The 22,171-nt window shown below is 42.8% G+C and overlaps 1 protein-coding gene across 12 annotated transcripts in view; it reads left to right on the top strand.

Annotated features, from left to right (window-relative positions):
* The window catches only part of Ptk2 (protein tyrosine kinase 2), a 248,044-nt gene that overhangs the window by 153,358 nt on the left and 72,515 nt on the right, over nucleotides 1-22,171 (top strand). For 8 of the 12 annotated variants that reach the window (XM_069991475.1, XM_069991474.1, XM_069991469.1 and 5 more), the window contains 3 exons: nucleotides 1,565-1,595; nucleotides 5,048-5,100; nucleotides 21,137-21,220. In XM_069991475.1, coding sequence (XP_069847576.1) covers nucleotides 1,565-1,595; nucleotides 5,048-5,100; nucleotides 21,137-21,220 — 168 coding nt within the window. The remainder of the gene's footprint in view (nucleotides 1-1,564; nucleotides 1,596-5,047; nucleotides 5,101-21,136; nucleotides 21,221-22,171) is intronic. The other 4 variants (XM_069991473.1, XM_069991471.1, XM_069991472.1 and 1 more) reach the window with 1 other exon arrangement.

Raw genomic sequence — 22,171 nt, 5'->3', positions numbered from 1 at the left:
CTTTATTCTCACATTCACTTCCTTTTATTTAGATTTGCTTCAGTGAGTCAGTACTAATGTGTCATTAAAGACCAGTAGAGGGCTGGGAAGGTGGCTCGGTGGCTCAGTGGTAGAGCGCTTGCCTTGCATGCCTGAGGCCCTGGGTTCAATTCCTCAGCACCACGTAAGCAAAAAGAAAAAAGCCAGAAGTGGCGCTGTGGCTCAAGTGGTAGAGCGCTAGCCTTGAGCTGAAGAGCTGAGAGACAGCGCTCAGTCCCAGAGTTCAGGCCCGACAACCGGACCCCGCCCCCCCCCCCCAAAAAAAAAAAAAAACAGTAGAGAAAGTCTTATTTGAAAATGTAAAAGTCTTCATTCTAAAAATAAAAATGTATATATTCTTAGTCTTAATGTAATGTGCTCAGAGAAATAAGATACATTCATGAGTGGCATGAGAACTCTGTGCTACTCATTTAACAATAGTGGCTGACACCTTTAATCCCAGCTCCTCAGAGGCTGAGATCTGTGCATTATGGTTCAAAGCCAGCTCAAGGCAGCAAAGTCCATAAGATTCTTATCTCCAATTAGTGATCAAGAAGCCAGAAGTGGAGCTGTGACTCAAGTTTTGGAATACCAGCCTTAAGAGGAAAAGCTCAGGGACAATGGCCAGTTCCTGAGTTCAAGCTTCAGGACTGTCACCAGAAAACAAAAACCAAAAAACCCACCTCCCAGAATCTAGTATTGTGGTTAATGAACACAGGTTTTTATCATGTTATCTGTGGCCATTCTTGTCGTTATTGTGTAACCTACCATTCTACAAATTTGCTTTCCTGGAGCCTGCATTTTTTTACCACCTTATTTACTACCTTCTTTTGTCCATGCCCAGCGTCTTAGGAATTCCATACTGTCCACAAATAGTGACTGATTTTTTTTTTCCTCAGAGGAAACAGAAGTTACAGCAGAGCCCAACTATGAGAAATCCTACTAGTGACACACTAGTAGGTTTTCTAATAAATAAATAAATCATATGTGTGTCACATGTTATTTTAGTTGACAGTGTTGAGTATAGGAAGATGGTGTGGGACTTCAATCATTAGCCTTTTTTCTATTATTCTAAGCTTGGATTTTGTGGTATGAATTGGTTGATTTGCTTGGAGGTTGAGTGTTTAGAAAGCCATGTCTAAGACTCACAGTGGTCCCTGCAAGTTAACTGCATGTGATTTATAGTAAAGCTGTTTGTAGAGAGAGTAAATCACTTATGGGCCCAAGCTGATTGATTCCTTCCTCATTACCCATTTGTCAGGGGGTTGCCTCAGTGCCAGGCACCCTGGAGGTATTAGGGACAGAACTGGGCAGTCTGCAGCAGTGTGGCACTGTTCTTAGTCTTTTACATCAGTTTTATTATTATTTAGCAACACATTTTAAACACGTATTGGTATTTGTTATAAATATTGGAAATAAAACCATGAATGTGTTAGGGATTATTGCTAAAATACTAAATAAGGCTTATTCTAACCTGATCTAGACACAATCTTTTCAGAAGGAATACAAGGAACCTCATATCTTTTTTTCTCCTTTTTTCCCCCAGAAGGTGAACGCGCATTGCCATCAATACCAAAGTAAGTGCTATTTTGTACAAAAGTTGTATCTTAAGTTTAATAAAGAAGCCAAAGAACAATCATAGTAATACAGATGCATTGTTACAATCATAGTAATACAGATACATTGTTATTAAGTATTCAGTTTTGGATTAGGAGTATGGCTCAAGTTATACAGTGCATGCCTAGAAAGCTCACTTAAAGCCTCCCAAAGGCATTTTATATCGTTATCACAAATCATTATAGAAGCCTAGGTAGGTACTGCTCAAGATACTTGGCAGTTAGGAAAACTGAAGAATTGTAGTGTTGGGTGTAATTTTTACTTTTTGATATTACAAGTTTTATAATAGCTGTGCTACTCTATTTTTAAAAAGAAGTTAAAAGTATACCATAAACCTCATGCTGTTTCTTCTCAATTTTCAGCCAGTGCCTCTAACTGGGGCCAAGAAATAAAAGTTAAAGTTTAGCAAGGAAACAAACAGGAAGAGCGATGTGGGAGGTGCTCAGTGTGCTCCTGAGTAGAAACAGATACAGAGGCTTGGGTGAATAAGGTCATGTGTCTATAATCCTACCTGCTTGGGAGGTAACAGCAAAAAGAATGCAGTCCATGGCCAGCTCAGGATTGAATTCAAGGCCTTGTGCTCTCAGCTATTTCGCTCACAGCTAATACTCTTGCCATTTGAGCCAGGCCTCCACTTTGCCTTTTTCTGATTAATTAAGAGTTAAGAGTCTCTTTGATTTGTCTGCCTGAGCTGGTTTTGAAAATGATCCTTAAATCTTAGCCTTCTGAGTAGATAAGAATATATACATGAGCTTCTGGTACCCAGCTTTCCTGTCCTGTTCTTAACAATTATTGTCACCAGGACCACCCAGGCCCAACAGTTCTGAAGCTTGCATGTGGTTGAATACACAGCAGAAATTCTTTCAGCAAAGGGCAAGGGTGTGGGGTGAAGTCTGAAGAAGCCAAGAAGCTTCTAAATGCTCTCTCGCAGTGGAATCCTACTGGATGCACTTGAAGCCGCTAGCACTAACTGGGTTGAGATGTAGGAAGTGTTGTTCAGATGTAGGAAGGATTGTTGCCAGAGGTTTACAAGGACTGGCCACATGTGTACCCTGTGACTAACGTACATCAAGACCATGCTCCCAGAAGGAAAGCAGGATCCCAGCATAAGCCATGTTGTCAGCTGAGGGAGCCACCCTTCCCAGCAAGGGGATGGTGGAAGCACTCCTGAACTCCAAATCCCCAGGCCCACAGTTGACACTGGAGTGTCACTGGAGTGTCAACTCATGTTTGCACAGTTCTGACAACCTTCCTATCTAGCTCTGTCCATCATTCTGTCCTTTCTTAACACTGTAGTTTGAGGAAGAGTCTATCATAAGTAAAGTTGTCACCTGACTTGGTATGATCTTCAGATAGCTTGCAGCAGCCTACCCAACTGTTCTGCTTACATCTCTTACTTTGGCTGCTTGTGTTGTTTTTGGTCTAGGATTTGTTTTTAGACAAATCCTCCACCTCAGCTTCCTGAGCTCTGGGATTATATGCATGCCGGACCACACTTGGTATTAATCTCAGTTTGTGCCACTTCTCACATTCCCTTTTGCTCCATTGACTGTTTTCAGTTGCTGAGCAAATGTTCAGTCTTCCCTACAATGCTTTTCCAGTGTCCTACACTGCATAGCACAATGTCTACCACCTCTTTCCTTTACCTAAATCCAGCTTCTCATCCGGGTTTCTTCCATTGCTTCATCTGGAATCCTGGGCCCCGAGCTAGGAAGATTTCTAGTTGCATTTCTCTCGATCATCTCACTTCTGAAAATGATCTCTTGGTGTTTCCATAACCTCCACTGGATAGACCACTCTGACGTTATGAAGCGTCAGTGCAACTCCTGTAAACCCAACATTGGCAAGATCTGCACCTGGTCAGTGTAGCAGAGCTGTGAGGGAGAGGGAAAGACAGGAAGGACAAGCACAACAGTGAACCCCTCCGTCAGCAGTGTTTGGGTGTTATTGGAGAGTGTCGTTTGTCTGGCCAGGAACTCATGCTGGCTTAGAGTATCTTCTGTTTGTGGAAAGCAAAGAAATGATAAGACATACAAGAATCATAAACATTATCTAAAAATAGGAAAAGACCTTCAGCTAGAAGGGGTTAATAGACACTACAAAAGCTGAACATACTCATTTTATTTTGTGTCAGTCCTGGGGCTCGAACTCAGGACCAGGGAGCTGTCCCTGAACTTCTTTTGTTTTTACCCAAGGCCAGCACTCTACCACTTTGAGCCACAGCTCCTCTTCCAGTTTTTAGGTTGTTAATTGGGGATAAGAGTCTCACAGACTTTCCTGCCTGGGCTGGCTTCGAACCATGACCCTCAGATCTCAGCCTCCTGAGTAGCTAGGATTACAGGCATGAGCCACCGGCACTTAAAAGACATTTTTAACATTCAGTAATTCCTAGAGAAAATTCTGTACTTTAGCAAACTTTCCATTTTCCCATGTTGTGGGCCTGGAAGAGCTCTTTTATGAAAAGACCAAAGTAACTGACATCTAAAAAGCTATAGGGTTCTTTTATATTCTGTGCTACTTTCCAAAAACATTTAGACTCTGATTGTATTTTTTAATAGTTGCCAGAAGCTTTAGCCAATTTTTTTTTTTTTGTCGGTTGTGGGGGCTGAACTCTGGGCCTGGGTGCTGTCCCTCAGCTCTTCAGCTCAAGGCTAGCACCCTACCACTTGAGCCACAGTGCTACTTCTGGCTTTTTTCTGCTTATGTGGTGCTGAGGAATCGAACCCAGGGCCTCAGGCATGGAAGGCAAGCACTCTACCACTGAATCAAGTTCCCAGCCCTAACCAAAATTTTATGTGGGTAAAAATGTAATGTTTTTTAGTCATTTAATGAAGTAATCAAATGCATTAAGATTACTTTTTAAGTCTAAATGATACTGTATACTAATGTAGTTCTTAACTTTTTTAATTCGCCATAAGTTCAAGAATGACTTGTCATACTTAGTATGTTTCAAAGAAAATAATTTAGTTCTACGTATGTGGGTTTTTTTACCCCATATCTTTTGGGTTTTAAAGTAATCTGCCATGTTGAGGACCTCAGGAAGTAGAATCAACTTAAAAAAAATTACTGCCTATGGGGCTGGGAACGTGGCTCAGTGGTAGAGCACTTGCCTTGCATGCCTGAATCCCTGGGTTCGAGTCCTCAGCACCACATAAGCAAAAAGAAAAAAGCCGGAAATGGCGCTGTGGCTCAAGTGGTAGAGCACTAGCCTTGAGCTGAAGAGCTGAGGGACAGCGCCTAGGCCCAGAGTTCAGGCCCCATGACTGGACCCAAAAAAAAAAAAATTGCTGCCTAAACCATAATCCCTTTCGAATTGCAGTGGCCTAATCCAAGATAGTTCCCTGCTTGATGAGACCAGTGGTTTGGTCCTGCTTGGGATGGGCAGTACTTACCTTTCTTAAATTTATTTCAGGTTAGCCAACAGCGAAAAGCAAGGAGTTCGGACACACACAGTCTCCGTGTCAGGTAAGGAACTTGAAGTAGACTTGTGGAACAAGCTGTAAGAGGTAGGACTGTCCATGACAGGGTTAGGGTGATTGCTTCATTCTAGAATAGCTTGCAAAGATCTTTGCATAATTTTACCATCCTTAAGTAGTTCATAGATTGTATTTATATGAGATATATATGACATTACTCACCAGACTATAGAATTTCAAGTTACTTTTTAGTTTAAATATCATGTTAGTCATACTTCGAATGAAATTTTTAACTTTTGAAATTGGTTTTATACACTATCTTTAATTCAGCATGCTTTAACAAAATGTGCTTTGTTTATTGTTTCTTAAAGTTCAAGGAATATGGAACCACTTGAAATGGTCTTAAGTCTTTAACAACTAATATAAGATGGTGTTTGGATTTTCTTACATAGTTAAGATACTAGTCTAAGCTTTATTTTAACTAAATACTGGTGTAGTTAGTGCAGTATACTTTTTAATAGGTTTTCAACTATATGTGCCTTGTTTTCCATCTATACTAAAGATAGAGGGAAAAGGAGTGTGAGGAGAAAGCATCTCCCAAGGGCCATATATCTTAACATATATCTACTGTGTTGTTTATATGCACACATATTTCCATATGCGTGTCTGTATTCACATACAATCTGTTCTTGGATATAATATATATATAATACTATATATATATATATATCACATATACACATATTTATTTATTGTCGGTTATTTAGCTTGAACTCAGGGCCTTGGTGCTGTCCCTGAGTTTTTTGTTCAAGGCTAGCACTCTACCATTTTGAGTCACAGCACCACTTCTCGTTTTCTGGTGGTTAATTGGAGATAAGAAACTCATGGACTTTCCTGCCTGGACTGGCATTGGACTATGATCCTCTAGAGTAGCTAGGATGAGCTACCAATGCCTGTCATTAGACATATATTTTGTGAACATATAAGTCATATTTCTAAAGTAATACTATCTATATAACTTGTGCATTTGACTTAGCATAGACTTGATTCCTGGTTTTTCATGTTTTTGTTTTGTTTTGTTTTGGGTTTTTTTGTATGTGTGCTGGTCCTGGGGCTTGAACTCAGGGCTTGGGCATTGTCCCTCTGTTTTTTTTCTCAAGACTAGTATTCTACCACTTGATTCAAAGCTCCACTTCTGGGGAGATAAGAGTCCCATGGATTTCCTGCTGGGGCTGGCTTCAAACTGCAGTCCTCAGATCTCAGCCTCCTGAGTAGCTAGGATTATAGGCACCAGCCACCTGTGCCTGGCTATGTTTGTTTTCAGTAATTTTTCTCTGAAATTTATTGCTTTGTTGATACTGGATTTTTTTAAATTGTTTTTTTCGTGTTGAGTCTTGGACTTGAAATCAGGATCTAAGCATTCTTGAGCTTTGTTGCTCAAGACGAGCAGTGGATTGGTGTTTAATTGGAGATGAATCTCACAGACTTTTCTATCTGGGCTGGCTTTGAACTGGTATCCTTAGATCTCAGTCTCCTGAGTAGCTAGGATTAGAGGAATGAGCTATAGGCACTCAGCCTAATTATTCTTTTTTTTTTTTTAGTGTCCAACATAAAAGGTAACTGTTTTTGTTGTGCACAAGTCTTTCACAAGCCCTTTCTCCAGAAGTGTATTTATATTTACACACCTGACAGACAACCTGGCAGTGTACCATGTAGGGCACTGTCATGGAATAATTCCTAAGGAGTCGTTATTTTGCTTTCTCATGGTGGAAAGAAGCTCTCAGTGCTGGAGCTTGTCTGACCAGCGTCAGGTTGCTGCACATTCTGTGAGCCTAGCCCAGGATTTAGAGAGTAGCCCCAGGCTTCCAGAAGGGCTAATGGTGCCCAGCATTTGTGCTTGTTTTGTCTTCAGTGGGTACAGGTACACACTTGACTGACTCACCAGAACCCCCTGTAGTTTATGCTCTGGGAGATATAGGCTTCCACATCTCACAGTGGGTGCCCAGAATAGAAAAGCAGCCACTGGACCTCTGGGCTGGTTTGCAGAAGAGGTGAGGTTTGAATGGTACTGCAGTCCATTGTCACCCAGTCCTAAAAGTAACTTTGAGGACAAGCCCAGAGATTGGCGACAGCTCCAGGCATGTACCTGCCACATACTCCTCACAGGCACCCCAGGCATGCTAGCGAGCTGAAATGTTCTCCTGGGCTCAGGAATGCTGTTGCTGGTGCTGTTGCTATATTCAGATGGTGGACAGTAAGGCCTCATGGACCCTCACTAATTGCTTCATCAGCATCCTTCATTCTTCACATTTAACCCCCCCCCCTTTTTCTGGCTCTTTGAGCAGCTGGTGATCATCAAACTCTGTTTTACCTTCCCAGCCACCCCTTCTTCTTGCTGATCCCATTTTCATCCATGTCAGAAGAACATAAAGAAGTGCCTTCCAATGCACACTGCGAGGAGCCACTGTGCACCTGGTTCTGTTTTTTTTTTTTTTTTTAATTGTAAAGATACTATACAGAGGGTTACAGTTACATGAGTGAGGTAATAAGTACACTTCCTCTTGAACATTGTTACCCCCTCCATTGTTTTCCCCCTACCATCCCCTCCCTCCCTCCCTTCCCCGAGGTTCTTTTTTTTTTTTTTTTTTTTTTTTATTGTGATTAAGTGATTACATAATTTCCGGAAATTCACAGTATTGTGGAATAATGATGTTCATTTAAAGTCACAAGTTCATTCTAACTTTCCTGGAGCAAATTGTCTATCACAGTCTGTAATATATAACTGTGCTCACATGTTATATACCATATATGTGATCAGCAGCATGGGGATATTTGGTAGTGGTTCAACCAGATGAGTGGGAGTTCTTTGTTTCTTAAGTCCTGTTAGTTTTGTCATATCACCTAACATTTTGGATTTATCATCCACTTATCAGGGAGACCATGTACTGTTTGTCTCTTCGTTCTTGGCTTACCTCGCTCAACATGATTCCTTCTAGCTCCATCCATTTCCCTGCAAATGCCATTATTTTGTCATTTCTAATGGCTGCATAATATTCCATTGTGTATAGATACCACAATTTTTGGATCCATTCATCTGTGGGGGGGCATCCAGGTTGTTGCCATATCCTAGCTATTGCGAACAGTGCTGCAATAAACATGGAGGTGCATGTGTCCTTGTATATTGGTTCCTGTTGTTCAGGGTAGATGCCTAGAAGTGGTATGACTGGGTCGTAAGGGAGGTCAATCTTTAGCTTTCTAAGGACCCTCCAGACTGCTTTCCAAAGTGGTTGTATAAGTGTACATTCCCACCAGCAGTGTAATAGCGTTCCTCGTTCTCCACATCCCCTCCAGCATTTGTCGTTGGCTGATTTGTGGATGTGGGACATTCTGACTGGGGTAAGGTGGTATCTCAGGGTTGTCTTTATTTGCATTTCCTTCACCACCAGGGATGATGAACATTTCCTCATGTGTTTCTTTGCCATTTTTATTTCTTCATTTGAGAAGTCCCTCTTTAGTTCCCTTGCCCATTTAGTAATTGGTTTGTTAGGTTTGGGAGGGATTAGTTTTTTGAGTTCCCTGTATATACAGGATGTTAACCCCTTGTCTGATATATTGCTGGTAAATATTTTTTCCCAATTAGTTGGTTGTCTTTCTAGATTGGTTGCGATAGCTTTATCTGTGCAGAAGCTTTTTATTTTAAGGTAGTCCCATTTGTCGAGTCTCTCTCCAACTTGTTGTGACCCTGGGACTCTATTCAGGAAGTTCCTTCCTGTGCCTATTAGTTCAAGTGTCTCTCCTACTCTGTCCTGCAGTAGTTTCAGAGATTCAGGTTTAATGTTAAGGTCTTTAATCCATTTTGAGTTGATGTTGGTGCATGGTGATAGGCTGGGGTCCACTTTTAGTTTTCTGCATGTGGCTGCCCAGTTTTCCCAGCACCAGCGGTTGAAGAGGCTGTGTTTCTTCCATTGTATGTCTTTGGCTCCTTTGTCGAATATCAGCTGGCTGTAGGCCTGTGGATTTATGTCTGGATCTTCTATTCTGTTCCATTGGTCTTCGGGTCTGTTTTTGTGCCAGTACCATGTTGTCTTTGTTATTATAGCTCTGTAGTAGAGTTTGAAGTTCGGCATGGATAGCCCTCCCATATTGTCTTTATCCCCTAGAATTGTTTTGGCTATTCTAGGTCTTTTGTTGTTCCATATGAATTTTTGGACTGTTTTCTGTATTTCAGTGATGTACGTCATTGGGATTTTAATAGGAATTGCGTTGAATTTGTATATTAGTTTTGGAAGTATTACCATCTTTACTATATTAAGTCGGCCTATCCAGGAGCATGGGAGGTCTTTCCATTTCCTAGTGTCTTCTGCAATTTCTTTCTTTAACTTTTTATAGTTCTCATTAAATAGTTCTTTTACATCTTGGTTAGGTTAATTCCTAAATATTTTATTTTTCGGGAGGTTATTGTGAATGGGGTTGCTCCCTTTATTTCCCTCTCTTCCTGTACATTATCAGTGTATAGGAAGGCAACTGATTTTTGTGGGTTTATTTTGTATTCTGCTATTTTGCTGAAGTGATTTATGATTTCTAAGAGTTTGGGGATGGAGTTTTTGGGATCGTAGAGGTATAGTATCATGTCGTCTGCAAAAAGGGATAGTTTAACTTCTTCTTTCCCTATGCGGATCCCTTTAATGTCTTTTTCTTGCCTTATTGCCCTGGCTAAGGGTTCTAGGACTATATTGAAGAGGAGTGGAGACAGTGGGCATCCTTGCCTTGTTCCTGATTTTAGGAGAATTGGTTGTAGCTTTTCCCCATTAAGTATAATATTGGCTATTGGTCTGTCATAAATGGCTTTTATTGTTTTTAGAAATGTTCCTTCTATTCCTATTTTCTCCAGAGCTTTTAGCATGAATGAATGTTGAATTTTGTCAAAGGCCTTTTCTGCATCTGTGGCGATAATCATGTGATTCTTGACCTTGGCTCTGTTGATATGTTGGATTACATTTATTGACTTACGTATGTTAAACCATCCCTGTGTCTCTGGGATGAAGCCTACCTGGTCATAGTGAATTATTTTTTTTATGTGTTTCTGGATTCTGTTAGCTAGAATCTTGTTAAGGATCTTTGCATCTGTGTTCATCAAGGAGATTGGCCTGTAATTCTCCTTTTTGGTTGGGTCTTTGCCTGGTTTGGGGATGAGTGTGATATTGGCTTCGTAGAATGAGTTTGGGATAGCTCCCTCCTTCTCTGTTTCTCTGAAGAGCTTGAGGAGTATGGGTATTAGTTCTTGTTTAAAGGTCTTATAGAATTCTGCTGTGAATCCATCTGGTCCTGGGCTTTTTTTTGTTGGAAGACTTTTGATAGCTTCCTGTATCTCATTATAGGATATTGGCTTATTTAATTGGTTAACTTCTTCTTTGCTGAGTTTGGGCAACTTGTATTTCTCTAAAAATGCATCCATTTCTGCCCGATTTTCTTCCTTTAGAGAGTATAGCTTTTGAAAGTAGTCTGTTAGAATTGTTTGGATATCTTGGGTACGTGTTATGATGTTTCCCGTGGCATCCCTAATCCTATTAATATGGGTTTCCTCTCTTCTTTTTTTAATTAATCTAGCCAATGGGCCATCAATTTTGTTTATTTTTTCAAAGGACCAGCTTTTTGTTTGGTTTATTTTGGTTATGGTTTTCTGATTTTCTAATTGGTTAATCTCTGCTTTTAATTTGGTTATCTGGCTTCGTCTAGTAGCTTTAGGTCCCATTTTTTCTTGTTTTTCTAGCTGTTTTAATTGCAACATGAGATTATTTACTGGGTCTGTCTCCATTCTCTTGATGTGGGCACTGAGGGCAATAAATTTGCCCCTCAGGACTGCTTTTGCTGTGTCCCACAAGTTTCTTTGTGAGGTGTTTTCATTTTCATTGAGTTGTAGGAAATGCTTTATTTCTTCTCTGATCTCTTCTGTTATCCAGGCATTGTTAAGGAGTGTGCTGTTCAATTTCCATGTATTAGAGAAATTTCTGCGGTATGCTTTGTTATTGAGAGCTAGCTTGATTCCACTGTGGTCAGATAGGATACAGGGGATTATGTTGATCCCTTTGTATTTGCTTAAATTCCTTGCATGAACTATGATGTGGTCTATTTTGGAGAAAGTTCCGTGAGCTGCTGAGAAGAATGTGTACTGTGTTGTTTTAGGGTGAAATACTCGGTAGATGTCAGTTAATTCCGCTTGGAGTATGGCCTCTCTTAATTCGGTAGCTTCTTTGCCAATCCTCTGGTTAGTAGAACTGTCCTTTGGTGAGAGTGGTGTGTTAAAGTCTCCTAGTATTATCGTATTGGGATCTATTTTATTCTGTAAGTTTGAGAGCATTTGTTTGACATATCTGGGTGCACCAATATTTGGGGCATATAAGTTGATGATGGTTATCTCCTCCTCTTGGATTGTTCCCTTTATTAATATGTAGTGTCCGTCCTTGTCTTTCTGTACTGATTTTAATGAAAAGTTTATTTTGTCAGATATCAGGATAGCTACACCTGCTTTCTTACTGGGGGCGTTTGATTGGTAGATCCTTTTCCACCCCTTCACTCTGAGTTTGTTTGTATGTTTGGCTGAGAGGTGGGTCTCCTGAAGGCAACAGATGGATGGGTCTTGTTTTCTGATCCAGTCCTCAGTTCGTTTTCTTTTAATTGGTGAATTCAGCCCATTTATATTAAGAGAAAGTATAGAGAGATGCATTGTTGTCCCTGCCATTCCGTTTTCCTAAGTTTTTCTTCTTTCCTTTCCTCCTGTGCTTGCTCAGTTAGACTTTGAATAACGCCTGTTTGGGGCAGGCCCCAGTTCCTGGTTGCTTTCTTCAGGTTGTGTCCCCCCTCTTAGAATTCTTTGTAATGCTGGCTTAATGTTTATGTATTCATTTAGTTTTTCTTTGCTATTAAAAATTTTCAGTTCTCCATCGAATGTGAATGCTAGCTTTGCCGGGTATATTAGTCTGGGTTGGCAGTTATTGGCTCTCAGGGCTCGTATGGTGCTTTCCCAGGCTTTTCTTGCATTCATTGTTTGTGTGGAGAGATCTGCAGTGATTCTTTTTTTTTTCCCGTTGTAGTATAGCTCCTTCTTCATTTTTGCTGCATGCAGGATTGTTTCCTTATTATTCAGATCTATCATTTTTACTATAATGTGTCTAGAAGTGTTTCTCCTGGGGTCTTGCTTGTTGGGTGTTCGATAAGCTTTTGTGATGTAGTTAAGATGGTCGTTTTTGAGGTGGGGAAAATTTTCATTGATTATCTTGTTAAATAGGTGTTGCATTCCCTTGCTCTGGAATTCCTCACCTTCGTGCACTCCGATTATGCGAAGGTTAAATTTTTTAGCATTATCTGCTTGCTCTTGAATTTCCCTTTGGTTTAATTTGAGTGATTTTTCCATATCTGTCACTTTTTGGTCCAGTTGGTGTATTCTGTCTTCTGTATCTGACACTCTACCTTCCATTTCATTCACTCTGTTGACAGTGGCTTCTATTGTGGTTTGCATGGAGGAAATGGATCCATCCCTTTATGGATTCAATGTTGGTTCTCAGAGTACTGATCTCACCTCTCAATGAGGTATGCATTACCTCTAATTTGGCGTTTATCTCACTTCTTACTGAGGTTTGTGCAGCTTCTATTTTTGCATGCATCTCTTGTTTGATACCCTGTATCTCTTTGGATAGTTCATCCTTGTGCTCTTTCAATTTCTGATCAATTTCTCGCTTTATTTCTTGAGTCATTGCCTCCAGCAACCCTTGGATGTAGCTTTTGTCTTCCATTCCTGCTTTGCTCCCACTGGGGCTCTCCCCTGCGTGGCTGCTGGCTTTTTAGGTGAGCTTGCTGTCCTGGGTGGTGGTAAACCTTGTGATTTTTCTCTGTGATTTTCACATGGAGGTTCAGGAGACTGCTCGTTAATTTTGTTTTGGTGTGTCTGTCTTTGCTTGGTTGCTGATTCTGTATTGGTAGAGAGAGTCTGTGCCTGATCTGGGTTCTGTTGGGAGCCTATTTCCAGCTGCTATTCTGACTTACTTAGGATTCTCAGCTCTCTGCTGTAGATTGCTGGCAGTTCCCGCCTTTGGAAGGGTTGAGCAGCCTAGACTGCTTGTGTTTGCTCCTACGGGTGCTCTTGTGAAGAACAGATGCTCTGGATGCACTCTCCCAAATACTGGAGTCTGCTATGGGCTCCTGATGCATTTTTGTTTGTTTGCTTTGGGCTGGTTGTGGGCTTGAACTCTAGGTTTGGGTGCTGTCCCTCAGCTCTTCAGCTCAAGGCTGGCACCCTACCATTTGAGCCACAGCACCACTTCTGACCCTTTTTGCTTTTGTGATGCTGAGGAATCAGATCCAGGGCCTCATACATCCAAGACTATCACTCTATTGCTGAGCCGCCTTAACAGTCTGAGCTCCTGCTTACTATCAGGTGCTAGCAGCCTGTGTTGCCCAATTCCCAGTCTAGGGTATATGGGTGGAGTTTTGGTGGGGTTTGGGCTTCTCTTGTCCTGGGCCTCCAGGTCTTTTGTTGTCACAGGCGTGCTTCCCGGGGAGTGTTGTTTCCTGGTTTTCTCCCCTCTGTTGAGGCGTTTGCTCAGCTTTTTACTTCAGTTGGGAGGAGTTGGTCGTGTTGTTCAGGCGCCGGATCCCCGGGCCTGGTTCCGGCCCCAGCCTGGAGCACGCTCGTTAGGCCTGTGCTGATGTGTATACCACCTAGGTTATACAGCCTGGGGGACACAGTTCAAATGTCTTCTACTGTTGGTAGTCTTGACCCAGGGGCGCTGTTCCTGGCTTGGGCATTTAAGCTCCCTTCCAGGGGCGCTCTTGCTCTAGCCTGGCCAGCTGAGTGTGCTCCACGGGCTGGTGGAGCTCTCAAACAGTTCCCAGTTTTAGTGGGTCCTGTGGTCCGGGTGCTGGGGTAGGGAGTCTAGGTCAGGGTCTGGGGATTCCCTCCAGCTCTGGTCTCCTTTGAGGGATACACTTCCCCTGTGGGGTACTCACCCTGGAGCTGGTTGTTTCTGTGTGGTGTAGGTCGTCAGTTGTTGTTGCAATCCGGGCTGGGTTGGGCGGTGGTGGCTCTGTGTGATTCTTTTCTGTCTCTGCCTCTGTTGAAGCTGTTGGGTCAAAAGTGTCCAGGCTCAGGCAGCTTCTTCGCGGTGCCTCTGGGGCCCGGGCGGCCCCGCCGGGTCGTTGCGATCGCGATCGGGCGGGCGGGTGGTCTGCCGACAGGTCCCTTTGTCGCGCTGCTGGTGCCCAGCGGCTTTGGCGGGATGGAGCCTCTCTGCTCCCGTGGAGAGAGGGGTGGGGGTGGGATCCTCGTGGAGACTCCTGGCTGGTAGGTTTCTCTGTTCCTGGCGATCCGCTGTTCTGCTAACCGGTACCTGGTGATCTGCAAGCGGCCCCCTGTGTGTCTGGGGCTCCGGCAGCCCCCGCCGGGCCAGCTGGCCGGCGGCTTGTCCCACTGCCGCGCGGCCAGTAAAGGTTGGGGGAGGGGTCTTCGCTTTTCTCTGTTCTGAAATTCTTCTTTTACTCTCTTTCTTTTTTTGTTATTCTCCGCCTCTGGTTTTTCTCTGAGTGTTTGTCTTTTTGTTGTTGTCGGTTTCTTGGGGAGATTAAGCGTTGGAACTCGAGCTCTCTTTTTGGTTGGAGAGAGCTGTGGCGTTTCCCTACTGCCCCATCGCCATCTTGGTCCCCCCTCCCACCTGGTTCTGTTTTATGTTCTATGTTCTTTTCATGGATTAACCACATCCTTACACCAGACCAATGAGATAATTTCTCATACTAAGCAGATGAGACTAATGCTCAGAGAAATTACTATAGTTTGCTTGCAGTTAGCAAAACATGTCTGTCTTTAACCCTTAATTTCTCATCTTTAATCTTTGTTTAAAAAAATACTCTTAAAAAGTATCAGTATCCAGTCAGTGTTCAAATTTTTCTGCCTTATTTTCATATTCGGTTTTGTTTCAATGAAAGTCAACACAAGTAATGCTCATTGAATTTGCTTCCTGCCTGGCCTCTGTTGTTATATAGGCCTCCCTGTTTTAATTTCAATTTATCCATGGTGATGGTGGCACTTACCTGTAGTTCCTATGTTCTGGATTTGGCTGATTCTATTTCTGTGACATTATTTGGCTTAATCTGTTTATCTCTGGCTCCTTTATTTCCTGTATGCTGTTGTTAAGAACTAGAGAAGTTTGACTCTAGTTCTTTGCCCCCTGCAAGAATACTTTACTTCCTAGATGATGTGTACCAATCAGGTTGGGTGACATTAAGATGGATCAGAGGGTGGGAGTCTTTCAGCCCTGATCCATTGAATGTAATGTTTCTACTGAATGGTTTTAGCAGCTTTTGATGTAAATGCCTAGTTTTCACTATAGGCATCAAAGATGGAGGCCTGACAAGTCTCAAAGTCTGTCATGTTTCCTGTCTTTGGCAGGAATATTTCTGAAGCCCCTCCTTCTCATCAGCCTCTTGGTTACACGAGAAGACATAGCTTTAGCCTTTCCTTTATTTTTCAGCTTTTAAAATAGCAAACTTCACCTCTGTACTCAATTGTTATTTCTGTTCTTTGGGACATCCTTTGGGACATGATTATGAATTCATGGCTTTTTAGTCATATGGAGGTGGGGGCAACCCCATGGCTACTACCCTAGATTGAATGCCCAGCTGGGAAAGCTTTGTAGAGCAGAAAACTCAGGTCATATTCAGCAACACACACGCACACAAGCTCAGGTACTGAGGAATGGTGCAGCATTGAGTGGTATGATCAGAGCTACATGGATAGCTAGAAACACAAAGCAAAACAGTGTTCCATGTTGCTGTGCCCTTTACCCCTGCTTTTGCCCATTCCTGCACAGGACTCTCCTACCTACTATGACCCTTAGTGTATCTATTCCGCTCTGTGTTCACTTTCTGCCCCACTCTGGGCCTGTTAGCACCTTCCTCTAGTGTGGACTGGTCCTTTCGCTGATGGAATGGGTGCTACATCACACCCCTGCGGCCCTGCAGCTGGAGGTTACTACTCAAAAAGCCTGCTTTAAATCCCATGTATCAGAGCAAGTCCCTCCTGTACCCCCCAAGAGTGTGAGCACCCATGCTAGTTTTGGAGGGTCCCTTACTCATTGTCTGGTGGCCCCTGCTTCTCACAGCTCCTCATTGCTCTGGTGCCAACACTGGCTTGGATCTAGCCACTTACATTTTTCTCCTCTAGAGAGCTCCTCTCTGATTGCACCTTTGTTTGCTCATGGTATTCACTGAGTACTCATCAACAACAGCCCTCTGACCACTACTGGGGCGCCACTACATGGGCCCTGTCAGCTCACCTCCCTGTCCCCTCTTAAGTCGTCTCACCTCTGCTGTAGCCGAGCGTAGCCTCACTGTGACCACATGCTGTGCCTGGGTGCAACTGACTTGTCCACACACTGTCCCACAGCCATGTCAGACTCTCCTAAGCCTCCAGCACCTTCTCCACCATCCTCCTAGTAAGTGTGGCACTTACTGGGAGATTTTATAGGCAAAAAAGATGGTCCATGTGTGCCTTCGACTGCCTGTTGGCATCAGAATCTGTATGCCCTGTTGTCCCCAGCCAGCTAACTCCCATCAATCCAGCTCTGGCCTCTGCTGCCTCCTCTCCTATTCTCTTACCAAACTTTGCCACTCGCTGCTGGTTCTTTTCCCTTGGCACATGGCATGGCTTCCTCCCCCCCTCTCCACTCCCTTCACAGCAGCACTCAGCTAACCAGGGCCTGCTTCAGTGCCTCCTGTCAAGGCTTCCAGAATGCCACATTCCTCTCACCTCACTGCCCACCCTTCCTGCACCCTTCCTGCCAGCCTCAATTCCACTTTGGGGTTTCTTTGTGTTTATGGCGTATATAAGGTGGTTCCTCCCTAGCTGCTCTTCAATCCCAGACTCTCCTGGCCCCCAGATTCCAGGGTTATTCCTTGCACACTTAGAAAGCTAATGAACTCTTCACTTGACACTGCCCCCATTTTACAAGAGAGAAAGCTGAGAAATGGAATTTGGATAATGTTCTGAAAGTTGGCAAGTAGACACTGGAGATGAACTCCTGTCTCCACAGAGAGCCTGCACCCCGCCTCCCCCACTCCCTGGGCAGCTCACCATCCTCCACAGGTCCTTTGGATGATCCCCTCTGCTTCTCCCACATCCAGACTGTGGCAAATCCTAATTGTCTCAAATCCCTGCACCCTGTCTGCACACTTTGGCCTGCTCATTTTGGTGGCTCCCGAGACCACTTATGTCACACTCTGCACCTCCACTTGCCCAAAGTTGTCACTCAGAATAAAAGCCAGCTATGAGGGTCAGACTCTTCTTATTCCCCAGCACTAGGGCTTCATGTGTTTGCTGCTCCTTCAATGAGAGAAGTTGAAATACCTACCCCCTTTTTTGTTTGCCAGTCCTGGGGACTTGAGGAACTCAGGGCCTGGGCACTGTCCTGACCTTCTTTTGCCACTGTACCACTTGAACCACAGTGCCGCTTCCAGCTTTTTCTGTTTATGTGGTACTGAAGAATCAAACTCAGGGCAAGCACTATACCACTAAGCCACATTTCCAGCCCTTGAAATACTTTTTATTTCTGTTTTTCTGAAGCAGGATAATTCTTAGTATAACTCAAAAGAGGTTTTACTTTTTTTTTCCAGTTAAAAAAAAATTATTCCCCAGGCACTGGTGGCTCATGCCTATAATCCTAGCTACTCAGGAGGCTGAGATCTGAGGATCATGGTTTTCAAAGACAGCCTGGGCAGGAAAGTCTGTGAAACTCTTACCTCCAATAAACCACCAGCATACCGGAAGTGGCGCTGTGGCTCAAGTGGTAGAGCACTTGCCTTGAGCTGAAAAGGTGAGTGAGGGACAGCGCCCAGGCCCAGAGTTCAAGCCCCACGACCAACCAAAAAAAAAGTTTTTATTTTTTTTATAGTTGTATTATCTTTACATAGTTGTGCAAAGGAGTTGCCATTTAACAAAGCAGTTTGTGGATAGAATGAATCTTGGTCAGTATCACCCCTTTGAACATTCTCACTCATACCTCCCAACCCACCTCTTCCCTTACTTTTCTTAATCTTGTAGGAATACATCGAAGTTTTTTTTGTTTTGTTTTTTAGTTGGTCATGGGGCTTGAACTCTGGGCCTGAGTGCTGTCCCTCAGCTCTTCATCTCAAGACTAGCACTCTAGCAGTTGAGCTACAGCACCGCTTCCTACATCAAAGTTTTTTTACTGTGGTCTCCCCCCACTTCTTCTCATCTACCTTCCTCCCCTTGACCCCACCTCACCCCTTTCAAGTATCTGTTTCCTGGTGTTTATTTTGTTGAACTTTGATTTAGCCTTTCTAAGGAATTATGCTATTCTCTCCTGAATCTATCATATTTCAGTGAATACTTTTGTGTACACTTAATACCATCTGAAGTATTTTCTAATCTATTCATAAATTCTAATTTCCACATAACAAAAAAATACAAGGGCTGGGAAGGTGGCTCAGTGGTAGAGTGCTTGCCTTGCATATATGAGGCCCCTGGGTTCGATTCCTCAGTACCATATAAGCAAGAAGAAAAAAGCCGGAAGTGACACTGTGGCTCAAGTGATAGAGTGCTAGCCTTGAGCTGAAGAGCTGAGGGACAGCACCCAAGCCCAGAGTTCAGGTCCCACGACTGGACCCCCCTTCCCCCCCAAAAAACTGTGTGTGTGTGTGTGTGTGTGTGTGTGTGTGTGTGTGTGTGTGTGTGTGTGTGTGTGTGTGTGTGTGTGTGTGTGTGTGTGTGTGTGTGTGTGTGTGTGTGTGTGTGTGCGCGCGTTTGCGCACGCGCGCATGCGTGCCCAGTTCCAGTGGCTCATGCCTGTAATCCTGGCTACTTAGGAGATCTGAGGCTTGTGGGTTCAAAGCCATCCCTGGTAGAAAAGTCCATGAGACTCTTATCTCCAATAAACTACTCAGAAAATGCTGGAAGTGGTGCTCTGGCTCAAGTAGTAGAGCATTAGCCTTGAACACTAAGAGGCTCAGGGACAGTGCCCAGGCCCTGAGTTCAAACCACAGGCAAAAAAAAAAAAAAAAAAAAGGAAGGAAGAAAACATGAAAACTTTGTCTCTCTAGGCCTAATTTACTTAATGTAATTTTTTCTAGGTTTTTCCATTTCTTTGTAAATGATGCAATAGCATCATTTTTTTAAAAAATTGGTTTTAAGCTAACATAAAGAATAGTGCGCTGTTTGTAAGCAGATGGAGCAATAAGAACAGTGGAGTAGCCCCCTAGTGCAGTGCTAGCTTGTGGGGGATTCCAGGTGTCTTCTCTAGGCGCTTCACCTGACACTGCTCCAATTTTACAAGTGACAAAACTGAGAAATGGAGCTTGAATTGTATTTCCAAGGTTGGCAAATGTATATTGGAGCCAGTATTTTAATTGAGACTGTTTGGCTCCAGAGCTCATGTTCTTAAGCCTAAAAAAAAATACCATTTATACAATCAGTAATGGCCAAAATCAGGAAAATCAGGAGATATAATATTTATAGCACATACTCTTATCTACAGTACATACTCGTGTGTGTGTGTGTGTGTGTGTGTGTGTGTGTGTGTGTGTGTGTGTATTTCTGCTGTACTCCTGATTGAACTCATGCTTTTTGGAAAGTACTCTGCCCCATGAGCCCCTCCCCCAAGTCCCACTGTCTGTGTTCTTATTCCATTCCATTAGCATTCCATGTGCTCACCTCCTGGCCCTCCCCTCTCCTCCCTCAGTTCAGTCTCATCCAGCATTTACATGATCCATTTGACTGTCAGGTTTTCTTCATGATAGACGAGAGATTTATACTCTGGAGCTGTCATGTAAGTCCTCAAATTTAATATATAGTAATATATATATACACACATACACACACACACACAACTGACGTTTCAAATCAAGTAATAAGGTGAGGTAGGTGGTCAGTAAAGAAAAATGTGGTGTTTGAAAAAACATTCCTAATGTTGATAAACGTTGCACTGTGGTTCTCTTTCCTCCTTCTTGTATGCTGATATTGTCTGGAGTTCGTGGACTTTGAGTTGAATTTTTGTGTGTGGGACTTGAGCTCAGGACCTCACACTCTCCCTTGGCTTTTTTGCTCAAGGCTGGTACTCTGCCACTGAGACAAAGCTCAACTTTTTTCTTCCTGGACTTTGGTGATGCCCTGTGTTTTTGTGTGCTGTCCAAGTCAGTTACCTCGCATCTACTGCATCTCAAGACTCTGTCCTTCCTTGGACTTCACGGTGACAGCAGCCACTGCTGCCATTGCCATACTATAACTGACTTGTTACCACTTTCACTTGGGTGCAGGTTTTTAGCACACGAGTGAACAAGTCACTAACAAATGATAACAAGTCACTAACAAATGATGCAAATCTTGAAACCTAGATATCCAAATGTATTCATTACTAGTTTTTTATGTTAAGATACTCCAGATCAGAGAGTCTTTGCTAATGATTTGGGGCACATTGGTCATGGAATGCTTTCAGAAATCAGGATCTGCTAGTTGTCTTTTTCCCTTTCTGGTTGAATGTTAAGTGTTTTCAAAAACATTGACTTTTGTTGTTGTAGTTTTAGTTGTTATTGTTTCTGCTCTTTTGAGGCAGAGGCTCTCTTTGATCCCACACTGGCAACAAACTCACTGTCCTCAGACCTCTCAGCCTCTTTAGTGCTGGGATGCAGGCTAGTGCTGTGCCTGACTGAATATCCTTAACCTTTAAGTTATTTGTTGGTCTTTGATCTATTCTTGTAGGTTTTTTTTTTAGTTTGTTATTTATAAAAATAAAATAACTTATTCTCAGTAGCTGGCTGCAGAGAGAGTTAAGACAAGTTCCATCATACTTTCTCTCTATATCAAGTACTAATCCTTGCCAAAACAGAAAACTACATTTTAAAATATTGATTTTTTTAAAACCATAGTAAATCACAGTGAAAAATAATTTGTACTAATATTCAAATAAAAGCCTTACAGTTTGTATTTATTTTATGAATATGAATTAAAATGTAATAGAGCTGACTTTTCTCTTACAATAATTTGTTTTTATTTTTCTCTTTCCTCTTCCTGCCTCTTTATAAAGGAGTCAGTCACTGCCAACATAAAGTTAAGAAAGCTAGACGCTTTCTCCCTTTGGTCTTCTGTTCCCTTGAACCTCCTCCTACCGGTACTGCACCATATTTGCATAGGCTCTCCTTTAACCAAAGCACCCCCACAAATAACTCTAGCAAGATGCTTGTAGACTGTTGTGAGCAGGTCCTGGCCTAGTTGAGTTACTAGTGTATGTGTTTTCCTTTGTCCAGAGTGATAATGGGGCGGGGTTGGGGGGTGGGGAGTTTTCTGTCTGTCTTTGGGCTGCTCTCTTAAAAGAAGACTTTGTTTGCCTGTGCTAGTTCTTAAATGCATGACATGTCAGGATATAGCTGCCTGGTTTCATTTTTCCTGTCTGAGCACTTTCCCACAGAATTTAGCAGGGTCACATGTTTTGCACTGTGAATTTCCCAGTGCAGCATGCCACTAAATGAAGATGATCAGACACCCAGGTATCTGCTGTCTATGCTTTGGGGGTAGATGTTTGAGAATGCCACAAAGATCAGTGCCATGCCCCTGGAGAGTTTCCTAAGAAAACAGTGATATATTGTAATTATTAATAAAATAATTTACCAAAAGTGGATAGAATAAAATTGGTTTTTCATACATTTAGATAGCCTTACTGTTAGCAGAACTTCAAGTTCTACACACTCCTCATCTTTGTAGTGCAGGTCCAGGCCTACATCAGCCATGTGATGGTGACTCTCACCATGTCGGGCTAGGGCTTCAGGAGGCTAAGTGCTGTGTACATGCTGGTGAGCTCATGGTGCAAGGCCCTAGTCTCCTGCCTGGCACTCATGAACAGCAAGGGAATCACCTCTTCATTGAAATAGGCATGCTACGTACTTTTCCCTTGCTTATCATTTACCGTATGGATTAATGATGAGTTTGTTTTCAGTTTTTTCCAAAAGGACACAAACTCTGTTTGGGGGAGGTAGAAGACATTTTTATACTTAACTGTGGGACGCAGTCACATAAATTTTGCTTTGTGTGGAAGAAACTAAAATTACAGTACTACTCTGTAACT

Source organism: Dipodomys merriami, unplaced genomic scaffold, assembly GCF_024711535.1.
Source record: "Dipodomys merriami isolate MVZ:Mamm:240054 unplaced genomic scaffold, mDipMer1.0.p SCAF_4, whole genome shotgun sequence".
Lineage (NCBI taxonomy): Eukaryota > Metazoa > Chordata > Mammalia > Rodentia > Heteromyidae > Dipodomys > Dipodomys merriami.
This window is presented reverse-complemented; position numbering and strand designations above follow the sequence as displayed.